This window comes from Lycium barbarum, chromosome 9 (genome assembly GCF_019175385.1).
Source record: "Lycium barbarum isolate Lr01 chromosome 9, ASM1917538v2, whole genome shotgun sequence".
NCBI classification, from domain to species: Eukaryota; Viridiplantae; Streptophyta; class Magnoliopsida; order Solanales; family Solanaceae; genus Lycium; species Lycium barbarum.
This window is the reverse complement of record NC_083345.1, coordinates 10,869,389-10,885,372: the sequence shown is the minus strand read 5'-3', so window position 1 is coordinate 10,885,372 and position 15,984 is coordinate 10,869,389. Positions and strand designations below refer to the sequence as shown.

Sequence of the window (15,984 nt, the reverse complement as noted above, 5' to 3'; positions counted from 1 at the left end):
TATCTCTCCTGTGTGGTTTGCGAGCTATTGAACAGGAGCTGGGTTTACCTTGTGCGCACCCGAAGAGTAGCGGCTGCAGGTTCCCATGTCATAAAAAAAAAATCTCAAATCCTTTTTGGACACACAAATACACAATGCATAGGATATAAAAGGATAAAGTTCAAATTGAGATTAGTTTGGGATGGGAAACAGTTCAAGAACGGTTACATTTGAACTTTAGACCAGTACTCTCTCAATCCAGTATTTGTTTTAACTTCAGACCAAGTTGTGTGCCAGTGAAAAAGTGTTGTTACACTCCATTTTAATTAGGATCAAAATGGTTTACAACATTCCGGTAATTCCAGGATTAATTGAAGTTAAGGAGTCGCCACCTAGTTATTTATGGTGAATTAGGACACCTAAAATTTACTAAAGTTATTATCTAAAGTTAACTCCGTTTTAAAGTCTACGAAACTTATGAGATTCTAAGTAAGGGTTCAATTAATATAAAGGAAAGGTATTAAGCACCCTTTAAGATCCATAAAAATGGTTAACCGACCGAACTTAGAATTAATTAAAAAGGCTAGGTGTAAGGTGTTTTGGAAAACTTCCAAGAGAAAAACATAAGGTTGATCGTAGAACCAAATGTAAAAGACGTGGTACTTTATTTGGAAAATTGGGGCTCATAAGTAAATAAAGTTTCTGAATGCAACAAATTTTAAATCTAAAACTTGATTAAAGGACCTGAGCTTTCAAAACGTTTGGCAAGGAGTATAGGAAACTATTGACTTAAGAAATTGGGTAAAGGCAAGTCTTGAAATGATCTTGTGGAAACTTTTAAAATACATATTTTAGTTTCTGAAAACAAATTTGAACTCAAAGTCAGACTCAAACCATAAGTCATTTTAGAGTTAAAAAAGTTTGGTTGGCAAATCGTTTTGCGGGTTTTAGTCATCGGTTTTTTTAATCATTAACTAGAGACAAAACATCTATGTGATCAAATAACTTTGGTGAGAATTTCTAATTAGACTAAACTGGTTTCTTAAATCCTAAAAAAGACGCTCTCTTCTATGTAAAAAATAAATAAATTACTTTTGCTATAAAACTAAGGAAAGAATCTAAGTGATTAAGTAAAGTAAGGCTAGTAGCAACTAATTACCGAACTGAAAATATCAGTCACACCAGCAAATAAACAACATCAGAGAATGAAAATGAGATGAATTAAAGTCATATTTCACTCCCGTAGAAGAATAAAGTTTTCAGTGATTCGCCATTTGGCTAGCCACTCTCTTCGTTTTCTGTTCAGATGAGTTTTGAGAGAATGAGGGCTATAAATGATAGAGTAGATGCAAGTTCAGGTCTTGCGATGCCGTCGAGTCCCAAAGGGGAACTCTTCGGCTCCAGTGTTCATGTAAACAAAGAAAGTAACAGTAGAATTAGTATAGGAGATTAACTATCCGTACCAATGTCTAAAGGGAAATAATAAGCAACCATGAAAATCATAACAATCCATGAGATACGTTGTTAACATTCAATCACAACCAAGATATTATAAGCATGGTTGATATGCTAACATCATGTACTTTGTTTAAAATAGTCTGGACTCTCGTTTACATTTAAAAATGTTCGGAAACTAAGTTTTAACAAATTATAAGACCCAAATGACACTCTTTTTAAAGTGAGTGTAAGGAAAGAAAATGAAAACATGCATTTTTAGTATTATGAAGAAAACAATACACATAAATTCACTACTTTGATACTTGTTTAAAATATGGAAACCACAAACAGAACTTCACACATATGCTTTAAAAATAGGAAAGAAAGTTTAACTCACTGTTTTGGACAAAGAAACGAGTAGCATTATCAAGTAAAGATAACTTCTAAAATGTGGTAAAAATAACAAAGGAAACCTATATTCATGGTATCTAAAGCCTTATTCAAGCATACTGAATCAAACAAAGTATCCAAGACCTAGAGTGTGATCTAATATGACAAATACTGAACTTTAAATCATGATTTTTGAAGATTGATCGAAAGTCACATACAAGATGTCTAGATACACTATTCAACTCATGGAGGTAGATAATATAAACACTCTGTTTCAAATGGTAAAGATTTTAGTGTCTCAAGTAATGCATAAAGACTGACTTCCGGACTACATTAAACTATCGTGATTTTCAACAAATCTTACTATGGTTAAAGGAATACCTGAAATATGAATTCTAGTACAAATAAGTATAGTTACACTTCAATAAGAACATGGTTTCTATATCTGTCAAACAATAACCTTTAAGAGACTAAAAACAACAGTAACTATAGCACAGATTTAAATCACAAATGGTAATAACAAGACATTAGGACGTGATTTTTCTAAACGAACAGAACTTTAACAAAAAACAATAAATCAGAATAGCATCGGATTTTACCTCTTGTGGGTGCAGTGAACGGGAAGTCGGGGCCTCGAATCTAACTCTCTTTCACAAATAACACTGGAAAATCTCTGCTATGGCTCGAACCCAACAGAGATAGAGTAAGAACTAGAAGAAAACTGGTGTTTAGAGTAAAAATAGCGTTCAAGGTTGTCACGCCCCGAACCATGGCCTGGGCGAAACACGGCACTTGGTGCCTTACTGCATGTGACCGAGCGAACCTCATGGCTTGCTTGTCAACATGTGCATCAAAACAATATACTCTATATGATGCAATTTAAATGAATCATGAAAATGTAATTTGCGGAATAAAGTCTTGAAATTTTCTCATAGCGTGAAAAATCATGAAAACATAATAGTCTGCAAACATGAAAGCATAACTGACTCTGTGAACTAACATCTGTCTATGAAACCTCTAAAACATGTCTGAATACTAACTATCAGGGCATGGCCCTGGACTACCATGAACTGAATACTAATGCAGACTCTATGTTGAACCCCGAGAGGAGTGGGGCTCACCAATAAGCTGATAACTGAAGTGATCCTACTGCGCAGGTGTATGCTCCTGAAAACTGGTATCTGGGCAAAAGGGACGTTAGTACGTGGTGAATAGTACTAGTATGTAAAACCTGCTAAAATGAAGAACATGGCACAACATAGGTACAGGACATGAACTAAAACTGAATGTAACTTGAACATGAGCATGAAATGTAAGTAAAGTCTGAAAACAGTAAATCAATGGAAATACATGTATATAAAACTGCTTGTAACGTGGGGAACGCTATAGTATAACCGACAACATGATTCTGGTACTTGCGTCCTACCAGCAGAACACTCACACCTTGCCAGGGATATGAGATTTAAGTAATAATAAGCATGTAAGGATCCAAACTGCATAATGAAGGTGTTGCCTCCTTGCTGACAACCCTTATCCTACGGTGGCAACGTAGTTTCAGGCTATCTGAGCCTTCTCGGTTAACTAAGCAATTCCCAAAAACATGAACATGATATAGTTGGTTAAGAAGCCCATGATTTTCATGAAATAACTTGTAAATAACTTGTGATCATGATTTCACGAAATAACTTGTAACATGGTTGCATGAAATATCTTGTAATATGGTTTCATAAGATAACTTGTCATAGTCTTGCAAACATATTCTTGATTCATGAGTAATAACAATAGTTTATAATCATATATATATTATTGACTTGAAAACATGCTTGTAACTTGCTACATGAAATCATAAAGTTTCATATAAACATAATGAGAACACATGAGGAAGAATTCATGATTCATGGATTAAGCTAGGGTTCCTAATAACCGTAATGGAAGATTAGGAATACAATAACGAATATAGATACAAAATTCATGTACATAAATACATAAATACGGGCTACCAATATGTTGGGTTTAATGCCCTAGGATTTGAACTTCATGGATATCAAGAAACGGAACATGGGGAAGAACGTAGAGATTCCCACATGTGGATGGAAGTTCTACATACCTTAATTGCTCTAAAACTTGAATTAGAGACTTCAGTTTTGAAGAAGATTTCCTAAATCTTGATTCTTGAACCTTGAGATGGGTTTTCTTGAAAACCCTAGATTAGGAACAATAATTTCTTGCTTAGATTATTAGAATATATGTTAGAATTGAGTTGGAATAATTAGAGTGGGCTTACCTTGGTGTTCTTGATGATGGAGGAGGGTAGGAGGTCGTTCTAGGGCTTGAAGGAATGAAAAATAATGATGTGAACTGATACGGACGAATATATACTGTTCTGGAAAATTAAATTTTCTGCCCAGTTAAATACTGACAGTATTTTGAAATACGGTCCGTATTTTGAAATACGGACTGCACTGCGTCTCTTCAGTAAAATGACCATAACTCTTTGCACAGATGTTTGTTTGACCCCCATAATATACCGTTGGAAAGGTATTTCAAAGATCTACAACTTTCATCAAGGAAGTTTTCTCAAATTCCAAATACGTTTTTAAATACGGGCCATATTTTGAAATACGATCTGTATTTAACCATATGACATCCAACTGCCAAATTCCAGAATGCTCAGAAATCCTTGGTAACAGTTTACGACTTGAATTATGGGCCGTATACTGAAATATGGTCACTGTTCATGGGCGTAAACCACCATCTTACAACTGAACAGGGAAATTCCAATTCCCACATTCTTTATCTGATTTTCTAAGTCTAGGATCATGGTCAAAGCTTAGGTTAAAGGTACGAGGTGTTATAAAGGTGTTCTAAGATGTTCAAAAAAACCTCCCCTCGGCTGAGTGCTTAAGGAGATATTTATAGGAGTAGAAAAATAAGGTTTAGGTTCGTGATTTAGGCGGGACTTGAAGCTAAGGTTTCGAATTTCAAAATGACCATTCAAGAACAGTCCAAAAATGTGGCAGAAAGAGTCGTTTGAGGGGGTGTCACTGGTGGAAATGCTCTTTGATTCTCTCTGTATAGAAAAATCAGATTTCAAAACGCTTGTTTGGCCTCTTGTGTTGACTGTATAGATACTTGCACGAAAATGGAATGGTCAAAGCCTGCCATTGTTGAAAAAGTTGAGATCTTACACGAAAATGGAAGAGATGAGAAGGGTGCGGCTGATTAGTTTAGGAATTAGGTTTTGAAAAAGTTGGAAAAAGGCTAGAATGTGTATGTATTGTTGGGTTGGGCTTATTGGAATATTTGGGCTGCTAACTTGGAACTTTTCCTCCTTTAATTAATTTATTTGGACTTTCTCATCTTAATAATTTGTACTAGAATTAACCACTTTTAAATATATAATATAACTGCTCATTAAAAATAAATAACCGTGTAATATTAATATTTGAAAATATTAATATAGTGCTATGTTAAGTAAATTTGTTGATTAAACTAAAAAAAATAACTCGTCCAAATTATTAACGATCAGGAAGCGTAGATAACTTAATTCAAGGAAAAGTGAGACAAAATTGGGTGTCAACAAGTGTGGCAAGATTTAAAATATTTTTTCAATTATAGCTAAATTTTAAATATATGTCACAAATTAAAAGTACTGGACCAATGTGGTATGAACATGCCGGAGTTTTAAATTTCTCTTAGTAATAAAAATTTATGTAGGCCACCATTATTGGAAATAACAATTGAGTAACTGTTATAAAATAATAAGCAAGAACAATAATATTTGTAGAGAAGAGAGGGGAATTCTTTATTTCTCTTGAGGGATTAATTTACAATGAAAGAGAACCTCTATGTTTATAGGGGAAAAGTGACTTGATCCCAAAGTCACTAACCTAATATTTCTCCTAAAGATAGATATTCACAATAATAAATAATATTTATAACACTCCCCCTTGGATGTCTATTTAATAGATAGTGTGCCTCGTTAAAACATTTCCAGAAAAAACCCAGTGGGAAAAATTCTAGTGAAAGAAAAAGAGTGTACATTTCTAATAATACGCCATTAGGTTGCCTCATTAAAAAACTTACAAGGAAAAACCTAGTGGGGCAAAAACCTTGAAAGGAAAAAAGAGTACAACGCGTATTAACTCCCCCTGATGAGGACTTCAATCCAAAAACTTGAATCTTTTTATTATAGTCAACTATATGGTTCATTGATACTCTAATATGTAGGAAAGGAGGAGTACATGAAGTACTTAAATAAAGTATCATCGACCTTATTCAATAGATCGTGGCGAAATTTAAGTAAATGATATTACTGTATAACCTCCTAAAATGTGAATAGTGTCATATAAATTGAATCAACGAAGTAATTTATCTATTTATGAGTATATGTTTTAGGTAATATTAAAAGTATATGATGTTTCTTTTTAAAACATTATTCGCTTGGAGTAATGGAGGGACCGGGTTTCTCTATTCCTTCTGGAGATTCTGTTGTATCTTTTTCATTGCTATACTTGACTTGACTTATCTATCTTCAATTCTCGGAAATATAGTCCAATAAATCTGGATTGGTCATTAACAATAACAAAGATGTACCTCTTTCTCTCTCTACTTAAAGTTCTTATTGGCCCACAAACATCCATATGAAGAAGTTCAAGTAGCCTTCAGGTACTTACCTCTTTCTTTGGTTTGAAAGAGAATATGACCTGCTTCCTTCTAATACAAGCATCACACACCTTGTGATCTTTGGACTTGGTCTTTGGTAGCCCACGAACCAAGTCCTTCACAACCAGCTTGTTCATCAGTGAAAAGCTTGTCTGCCCTAGCCGTCTGTGCCACGGTTCAGCATCATCCAGAGCACGGAGACATGTCAGATCATTACCATTTAAATAATAAAGAAACAGCCACATAGGACAGTTAGCAGCTGTACTTCAAACCATCCACATAATACACATTTTCAATTGCATGGGAGAGTGTCTTATTAATTTTGCAACCCTAAGATTGTGACCTTTCTTGCCATTTTCAAAAGACACACTCCTTCCTTGAAAGGCCTTGAGTGAGAGAAAATCCTTCATTTTTCAGTCATATAATTTGAGCAGCCACTATATATGTACCATTTTTGATTGCTTTCTCTCACTCGGGTCTGCAAACTTAGTCACTGATTAGATTTAGGAACCCAACTAGCTTGGGTCCCTTAGAATAATAGAACAGGTGAATTAAGCTTCTTTTAGTCCATGCAGGCAAATCGGTTTTCCTTTTTGGGAACCAGGTCCCTCTGTTCTATATTCCCTTTTAATGAATTTCTTATTTTTCAGAACAACTTGAGTTTTGGCTTTGCATGCATCTTTGTAATGACCTGTTTGACCACAGTGAGTGCATCGACAATTTTCAGAAGTGGTAACATACTTGCTATGTGGATTGTAAGGAGATTTAGCCTTTCGAAATCCAATACCTTCCCTTTCGCCTGTGATGCTTTTATGCATAGAGGCAATCACATCGGAGGACCAGGTCCCTCGAAGCGACTTATCCAAATCATTTTTATCCTCTTTAAGTCTTCTTGAAACTGTTTGTTCCTTTTAAACGCAGCAGTAAGATTCATCCTGGTTTTGTTAAGTTTTTTTTCAAGCTCAATTTGAATCTTACCAGCTTCTTCCTTTCCTCTAGAGGATGTATTTATCCATTTTTTCATTTAGTTATTTAGAAAAGAATTTTCTCTAGTTACTTCATCAACCTATTCCTTTAGATCTATGATGGAAACTACCATGACATCCTTCTCTTGTTCAAATTCACTAACTTCTTCAGTTAGAGCTCCATTTTCTTTAAGGAGGTCATGATATGCATCGATTAACACATTTGCTAATGCCATCAATTTATTTTTAGAGTAACTTTTCAAGTTTTTCTGAACATCAAGAAAATTTACCTCATCCTGTTCATTGTCATCATCGACATCGTCAGATTTTGCCATGAGTGCAAAGATTGATTCATATTTTGAAAGTCCATCGTCAACAGCCATCATGGATGCATCTCCTTCATTATCTTTATCTTCAGATTCACTTGAGGAATCTCCCCAGGCAACCAGAGCCTGCTTCACCAAGTTGTCAGTTGTTTCTCTGCTTTTGAACTTTCTGTCAGGAACCAGGTTCTTCTTTGCTGCTTTTTCAGAGTTGTTCTTATAATGATCCTGCTTGTGAAGAGGACACTCTTTGATAAAATGTCTAGGTTTTCCACACTTGTGACAACAATCATTTCCTCTAGGATTTTTGCTTGTGTTTTCTTTCTTTTGGGAACCACCATTCTTCCACCACCCATAGTACTTTGCATTGAATCCTGGTGGTCTAGTGATAGTTTTTCCTTTCTCTAAGTTTGGTGAACTAGTCATGATAAAGATCCCTTCTAGGTGTTAACCTTTTAGAAAGAACCTGCTCGGATACCAATTGATAGAACCTATGAGTTCACAACCTGAGAGTTTATCAAAACAGTCTAAGGGACCTAGTCCCTAAACTGTTTTTATAGATAACGATAGAAAGTACATAAGACAAGATATTTACGTGAAAAACTCCTTGCTCAAGGGATTAAAAACCACGACCTACCCCAGTAGAATTTTCAACTTCACTAAACTGAGCAATGTTCAGATTACAACCTAGTGCAACCTAGAAATTAAACTCTTAATCTCCCACCCTTACAATAACCCTATTGTAAGCAACTCTTGACTACCTCTAGCCAAGCAAGCTAATACACCTTGCCTATCTCCAGACAAGTGTACCACTCAAAGCTTAAGTAGGTAAACAACCCCCAAACAACTTCTGAGAATTCAAATTAATATACCTAGACTAACTCTAGCTTAGTGTACCACTCAAAAGCTTGTGAAGATAAACTTTTTACAAGCAGCGAGAATTCAAGCACATACAAATAGCTTCTTAAAAGAGAAGAGTAGGTTTACAATTTATAGAACAAAGAAACAAAGACTCAACAACCTAAAGACTTGAAGCATCTTCAATTCAGGAATCTGATCCTTTGGCTTGTTGAGGCTTTGTTCTTGAGAGCACCTTGAGAGGGATGGCGGCTACACTTGAGAGAAATATAATTTTCAGATTTGCAAGTGTTAATCTTTAACCTAGCAACATGTTGTATATATATTAGGGAGCATGCGACCATGGATAGGGACCTTTCATCTTTTCATACTGGCCTTTAGCTACAGGTTTGACCTCTAGCATGCTGCACCTGTGCTACTACAGTTCTGCCAGTCGGAATAGTGCACACAACTTTACAGCTGTCATGTTTCGTATAGTGCCCAGGGGACCTGATCAATGACTTGGTCCTTGGCGTAGTTGTCAAATCATTAAAACTATGAAATATCTTAACTCATCAGAGACAGTTTTCTTTTGTCATTTTTGGAGGGGTTCAAAAAACTTAGCTTTTGAGGTGTATAGAGATTTTGGAGCATGTGGAGGAGAAGGAGGAATTGATACTGGGGTGTGCTATTGGTTAGTGAAGGAAGATGGTTTCTATTTTGCCAATCGAACTTATCCTCCTCCATCTTTTGTTTGCCAATCGAACTTAACTGAAGGAAGATTGTTTGCTTGTTTGTTTGTTCTCTAATTGTAGAATGAAATAAAACAAAAATTATTATGTCTCTCCTTCCGCATACATATATTTGTTTATGAAAAATGCTTTAGTATCTCTTTAAATTTTTAAACTCATTCCAAAATTTCAGTTACGCATTTAAACTTCACATGTTGCTCTATATTTTTTTTCAAAAATAGATTGCATATGTTACTACCCTGATCACCTGATGTGCCACGTCACAAAGAAAATTATATATCCTTAAACCCCTTAAGCATAAAAATAGCTTATAACTTTAAAGCTAAAACTCTATATGGTAGTCAACTACATGGTTCATTGATACTCGAATATATAGGAAAGGAGGAGTACATGAAGTAAATTAAGTGATGGTCTTACAACTTTAAAGCTAAAACTCTATATTATAGTCAACTATATGGTTCATTGATACTCTAATATGTAGGAAAGGAGGAGTACATGAAGTACTTAAATAAAGTATCATCGACCCTATTCAATAGATCGTGGCGAAATTTAAGTAAATGATATTACTGTATAACCTACTAAAATGTGAATAATGTCATATAAATTGAATTAACCATATAATTTATCTATTTATGAGTATATGTTTTAGGTAATATTAAAAGTATATGATGTTTCTTTTTAAAACTTTCAAGCCTTAGGGTCGTTTGGTAGCTGGTTAGGAGCTAAGTTATTCATGTATAAGTAAAATCATGTTTGATTGCGTTTTTTTTTTTTTTGCTATGTATAAAATTCAACGCACCTAATGTTTAATTTATTCCTTATCCCTAAAATCCTATTTTTTTAATTCTAATTCATTTTAAATCTACGCAAAATAGGATTTGTTTATTTTCTATTAAATAAGTTATATGTATAATGTCATTTTCGCCCCTTCCTTGAAAGGGTAAGACACAGGTACTTGGTTCGTTCTATTTCTTTATCTCACCATGTCGGTACTTGATTTGCAATTTAGAAATCCGCATAACTAATACGTGAATAAGTTATGAAAGAATCTACGGTATATTATAATATTTTATTCAAAATAGAAGATAAAATAACTAATAAATGAATAACTAATCCCATGACTAATCTTTGCATAAAATAATAATCCATCCGTTTCAATTTATGTGAACTCTTCACTATTTACAGAGTCTACAAGGTGATTCTTTGACCACATTTTCCATACATTTTTTCTAAATTATCATGACTTATAGTATTTTTAATATAGTTTCTAAATATGTAAATGCTACTTTTACAATTTTGAAAAATCTATGTGAAAATTTTAAGGTTACAATTTTAAAATTTAATCCTTTTATTTTAAAAAGATTCACATAAATTGAAACAGAAACAGAAACAGAGAGAAGGTACATAGATTCTCTCTCACTCATAATTAATAGGAGTAGTACTACAACGAGTTGCGATATAATGTGATTTTCCAAATTAAAAAGCTCAACAAAATCTTTTTCTTTTGCTTAACTAAAAAGTAGACGTGTCAGCCCATAAAACTTCACTCCACGTCATACCTGTAACTGCAGGTGGGTACAAAAAAGATGTAGTAATAATTAAATAACGCTAATAAACAAAAACAAAACAAAAAAAAAGAAGCAAAATACGTAATAGTAACAGAAATTTAAATTTTAGTGCTGCAATTTTACAGAAAAGGAAAAATAGATAAAAGAGTTTTTTCTTCTTCCTGGATCCCATCAGATCCCTTGTTCTGAATAGAATTTAGGGATTTTTTTTTTCGTCCTATTAGTTTCCTTAATTTCAATTTTGGCCCGTTAATTACTCGGATTTTAACCTATTTAGCCCGAAATTGAGTTATTTTTTTGGAAAACAATTTGTTGTATATGAAATGAAATGTAGATTGATTGATCTGTTTATTATAGGAGAATCTGAGACCAATTTTTAGGGTTTTGGATTGGGATGGCGTCAGCTCAGGTGTTAAAAAAGCAAGAGCATTTACAAGCTGGGAAAAAAAAGGTAATTTGTTTTTTTTCTTTGAATTAGAGAAAAAAGGGTTGCTTTGGGTTTGTTTTTGAGAATTTAATTTGTTAAGGTTGTTGGATTACTTTATTTACTTGATTGTTTTGCAAATTAATACTCCTACTTAACTTGTTGTTGATAATGTTAATGGGCTGAAATTTCTACTTGCTACTCAGAATTAGAAATACTGAAGGGCAGCCTGGTGCACAAAGCATCCCGCGTTAGCAGGATCTGGGGGGCGATGCAGACAGCCTACCCTAATGCAAGCATTAGTGGCTGCTTCCACGGCTCGAACCCGTGACCTATATCATTGGTCCAAGGCTCCCCTTCAAGTAGAAATACTGAGTGGTTAAAATTTGGAGTGTCGTTTGAATTATCATAAGTACCTTTAAATAGTTATTATCTACTCGAAGTTGTGGACTCCCTATGTACTTTCAAGAATGTGACGGGAAATGAGGTACATTGTCTATTTACCCTTAATCATATATGAACAAGGATTACTACTTTCGCCTTTGATGTGTGAAATTGGTTCTTAATCGAGGCTGGAATGGCCTAACAGTGGCCATAAGTAAATTCCGGGGTTGTTTGGTTGGTGGGATAAGGGATAACAATCCCGGGATAAAATACGGGATTATCTTATCCCGCGTTTGGTTATGTGTATTAATTAGTCCCGGGAAGGCGACAACCATTTTGTACTAAAATGGTGGGATTAGCTATCCTATATAGAAGGCGGGAATGGGATAGCTTATCACCTAATCCTATGGGATATCCCAACCCATCGTATATCCTTGTCTATCCCATCCCGGTAACCAAATGACTCAGTGTTTTACTTAGTGCCAATTTCATGTATGAAGTTGAAAACACATCAAGACTTAGGTTTGAGGTTGTTGCTTGAGAAGGTGCTTCTTCGTAATATATATATTTTTTTTTTGCATTGAGTGGTGGTTGAATAAATTCTGGATTTTCAACTGTTATTGACAGTTAGTTCTACTCAAGTGAGGCTGACAGTAAAATATATCATTGCCTAGATCTTCTTCTATAGGGGCAGAGCTTATAATGTCATAATACTTGAATGGATCTAGCATGAAATGAATAGCTAGGCTATTCTTTTCAAAAGGCTTGGTTGTACGAAGATTTGACTATCTCAGCCAGTCAGCCTTGTATTCACTCAAATATCTGAAACATGTAATCAGGTAAAGTTGGTCAGGGATTGATTTAGAAGATAGCAAACCATTGAGTCTGATATGAAACATATCTCAGTCCTGATATTTCTAGGTAGAAGTGAACATTAGAAAATTCAGTGTGTTGAGATAGCTATTTTTATGCTTATCTCTAGCAGTATAGTTGACAATACTGAACGACTGGTATTATTGGTTTCAGGGCATCTTCTATTGAAGCGCTAGTTAAAACTGGCATAACATAGTCATTTGTCAGTACAGAGATTTTAATATGCTGGGCTAACCAGTTTTTGGGTGGGGTATGTCTTCTCTTCCTCCTGTGCAACCAGGTGCGGTATCCTAGAGGACCTAGACTGCCACATTGGTGCTGATATCTTTTGAAAGCACATTGACGCTAATTTCTTTTGAATGATCGCTCCTTGAAAGCTCTGGAGGCTGTTTTTCAAAATGTTAATCTGTTATTTAATTTGCCATTTTTAACAATTTGGATACTTGTGAACCATTACCTTTTTAATTTTTGAATATTGTGACATCAAGAACTCCTAAAAAATTGAGTAGGTGTTGCCGACAAGCTGTCGCATCCTCCTAAAATTATGGTTATCATCATACGAAGTTACGAACCTCTAAATTAATCCTTTTTTTGTAGTAAAATAGGTTGTTGTGTACTCCCTTTTTGTTTATTCTTTTGGTTTTACTAAATAGCAATTGCATTGTCTAAGTCCTGTATATCACATGGTTTCGTTCTTTATAAAATTTGGTGCCCTCCTTTTTTATATGGTACTTCTGCAACTCTATCGTTTGCAGCTAGAGGAATTTCGTAAGAAGAAAGCAGCAGAGAGGGCTAAAAAGGCAACTTCAAATAAGCAGCAGCTTGGTTCTGATGGAGGCATAGAGAATCAACCTTCAGGAAATGAACACACTAGAATTAAGGACTCCAGTGGAGCTGGTACATCTGATGCTGTTGGCAGATCTGCTTTAGAGCCATCTGAAATACATGCTAAGCATGATTTTACGAAGCCTGATCTTACCCAGAAGTCTGATTTAATTTTTCCCAGTGATGCTAGTGCTGGTGCTACGCCTAGTTTGTACAAATACAACTATGATGCTGTTTCTATGTCTGCTGTTAAAGCCAACAACTATGACTTTAGTTCTTCCATCTCAGCATTGTCTCATTTAGAAGATAAAGGGTCTAAAAGTGATGAGAATCTTAAGGTTTCTGAAACAGTAAGCGATACTTATGACAACACTGAGAAGAGAAAGAGTGATGGGGCCTTAGAAAGTGTTCCAGTCGGGTCTGCGACCAACCACTCTACAGCCATTTTCCCACCTTCATCCCTCAATAATGACAGAACTTCCAGTCATTTCACTTATGATGATCGGGTTAAAAGCATATCGGAGGAGAACCATGCAAAGGATCTTTCTGTTACTAATGATGGTACTTCTCATGCTTTTCCAGCTAATGTCTCACCTTCAAATTCATTTATTTCTCATGAAGACAAGCCAAGTTATACGGACCGCTGGGCTAGTGACATGACTTCCGCTTCATATGGTGGTAATTTTTTGGTTATATCCGTTCTGTTTATCTAAGTTGTGCACCTGAGGGACCTTTGTTCGCATAATGTCTTTTCTTCCTTTTCTCCATTCTTCTATGGTTTCTTTGATCCAGCTGACTGATTAGTATATGCACTATTAGTTACCAATCTGATGGAGCACAATCTGATATTATATCCCATTTTGGTAGATTATGTGCCCCGAGCTACCACTGTCACAACATTTTATCCTGAAGTTGGGCGAAATGATGTTGCTGCAGGATCTAATAATTTTGTAGTGCCTGATAAAGGATACAGCCAGTTAAGCAGCTCCGGTGTTCACTCGACTAAAACTTCTTCTTGGGCATCAGACATCAAGTATGATGGTTTTAGTTTTGATGCTAAAAGTTCATCTAGGTACTCACAGATGTCTCCACCTACAGATGGGACAACTGGGAGGAGATCTCCATCTTTCCTTGATTCCATCAACATTTCAAAAGTCTCTGCTGCATCCCCTCCCTCAATAGGATCAATTACTTCAGACACATATGACTCAATGGTTTACCCTAGGGACACTCTGGGTTTATCAAATTCTTCAAAATTTTCTGGTAATGGGTTAGATCTGTACAAGCATGCTGTTGAGAAAGATATGGGCAACATGGACAACAGACAACCATTTTATTCACAGAAGCAAAATGAAGATTTTGCTGCGTTAGAACAGGTATTCTTGCATCTTTCGCTGTTTTGCATAGTAGGTGTACAATAGCTGAATGTCCCTTTACCTACAAAAGTTCAAACTGCTCGTCACTTCCTGCTTTTTGGGTTGGCATATATTCTCGTCGCTTACTTCAGTGAGAACATTGGACTAAAAACAAATACTGCGCAGTCATCAATAATGTGATGCTTCTTATAAAGTAGATCACATATTCAGCTACCAAAATTTTCTAATTTCATGAATAGGTACGTATAATGACAATTGATAGGCACAAGATATTGGGTTCTTTACTCAGTTGACTATGAAGACTAAAAAAATTCATTGTTTCAGGTCGCTGTCAAAAATAGCAATGTGATGAAATTCAAGTTGTTAACCTTAATGGTTGTAAGCTAGTATGTGGGAATTTAGGTATTGTGAAAATCCATTGATGAAAGAGAGAAAGAAAGAAGAATGACGACTGTCGTTTCTCCCTTAAAATAAAAAGTCAATGAAATCACGAAAACAATATACTTTATTCTCAAGGTTGTCTTTTGGAGTAATAAACATATGATCTCTACTAAATCAAAGACTTTACGTTTTAGAGAAGGTTCTAAAATAGTTTACACTGTCTAACATGTGGAAATAATGCCAGCCGCTTTAAGAGATTCATTAGCTAATTTGCATTTAATTTTTACCTTCCCATTTATGTGGTAGGGCAAGTAGCAAGTTCGTATCCTGCTAGGGAACAAGGTCTGGTATTCAAATGGAGAAGGCTGAAGGAGTGGGTCCGTTATCTACCGGACTTTAGAAACCGGATACAATGGTTTTGCCAATTATTAAAAATATACACACCCACACGCACATACTTATGAACTTATGTATGTACACATACAGTTTAAGCTGGAAAAGAGAAATAACAACAACAACAACATACCTAGTATTATCCCACTAGGTAGGGTCTGGGGAGGGTAGAGTGTACGCAGACCTTACCCCTACCTTGAAAGGTAGAGAGGTTGTTTCCAAAAGACCCTCGGCTCAAGGAACTGAAAAAGAGAAATAATGTCGGTATATTCAATGTCTTGAAAGGTAAATCGATGTGAACTGAACACTGCCTAATCTTGTTTCTCTTCTTTAATTGTGAGATATAATATGTCCTGTGTGTTTATAAAGCTAAAAGAGTTTTTTCCCCCACACGAAACAGATATGATTAATA

The 15,984-nt window shown here is 35.2% G+C and overlaps 1 protein-coding gene across 4 annotated transcripts in view; it reads left to right on the top strand.

Moving 5' to 3' along the window:
• Positions 1-10,968: 10,968 nt before the first annotated feature.
• The window catches only part of LOC132611388 (protein BLISTER), a 13,175-nt gene continuing 8,159 nt past the window's right edge, over positions 10,969-15,984 (top strand). Inside the window, exons 1-3 of one of the 4 annotated variants that reach the window (XM_060325825.1) lie at positions 10,969-11,367; positions 13,353-13,983; positions 14,359-14,798. In XM_060325825.1, the coding sequence (XP_060181808.1) occupies positions 11,311-11,367; positions 13,353-13,983; positions 14,359-14,798 (1,128 nt within the window). In that variant the 5' untranslated portion in view covers positions 10,969-11,310. Of the gene's footprint in view, positions 11,368-13,352; positions 14,101-14,289; positions 14,799-15,984 lie in introns of all 4 variants that reach the window. The other 3 variants (XM_060325824.1, XM_060325823.1, XM_060325822.1) reach the window with 3 other exon arrangements.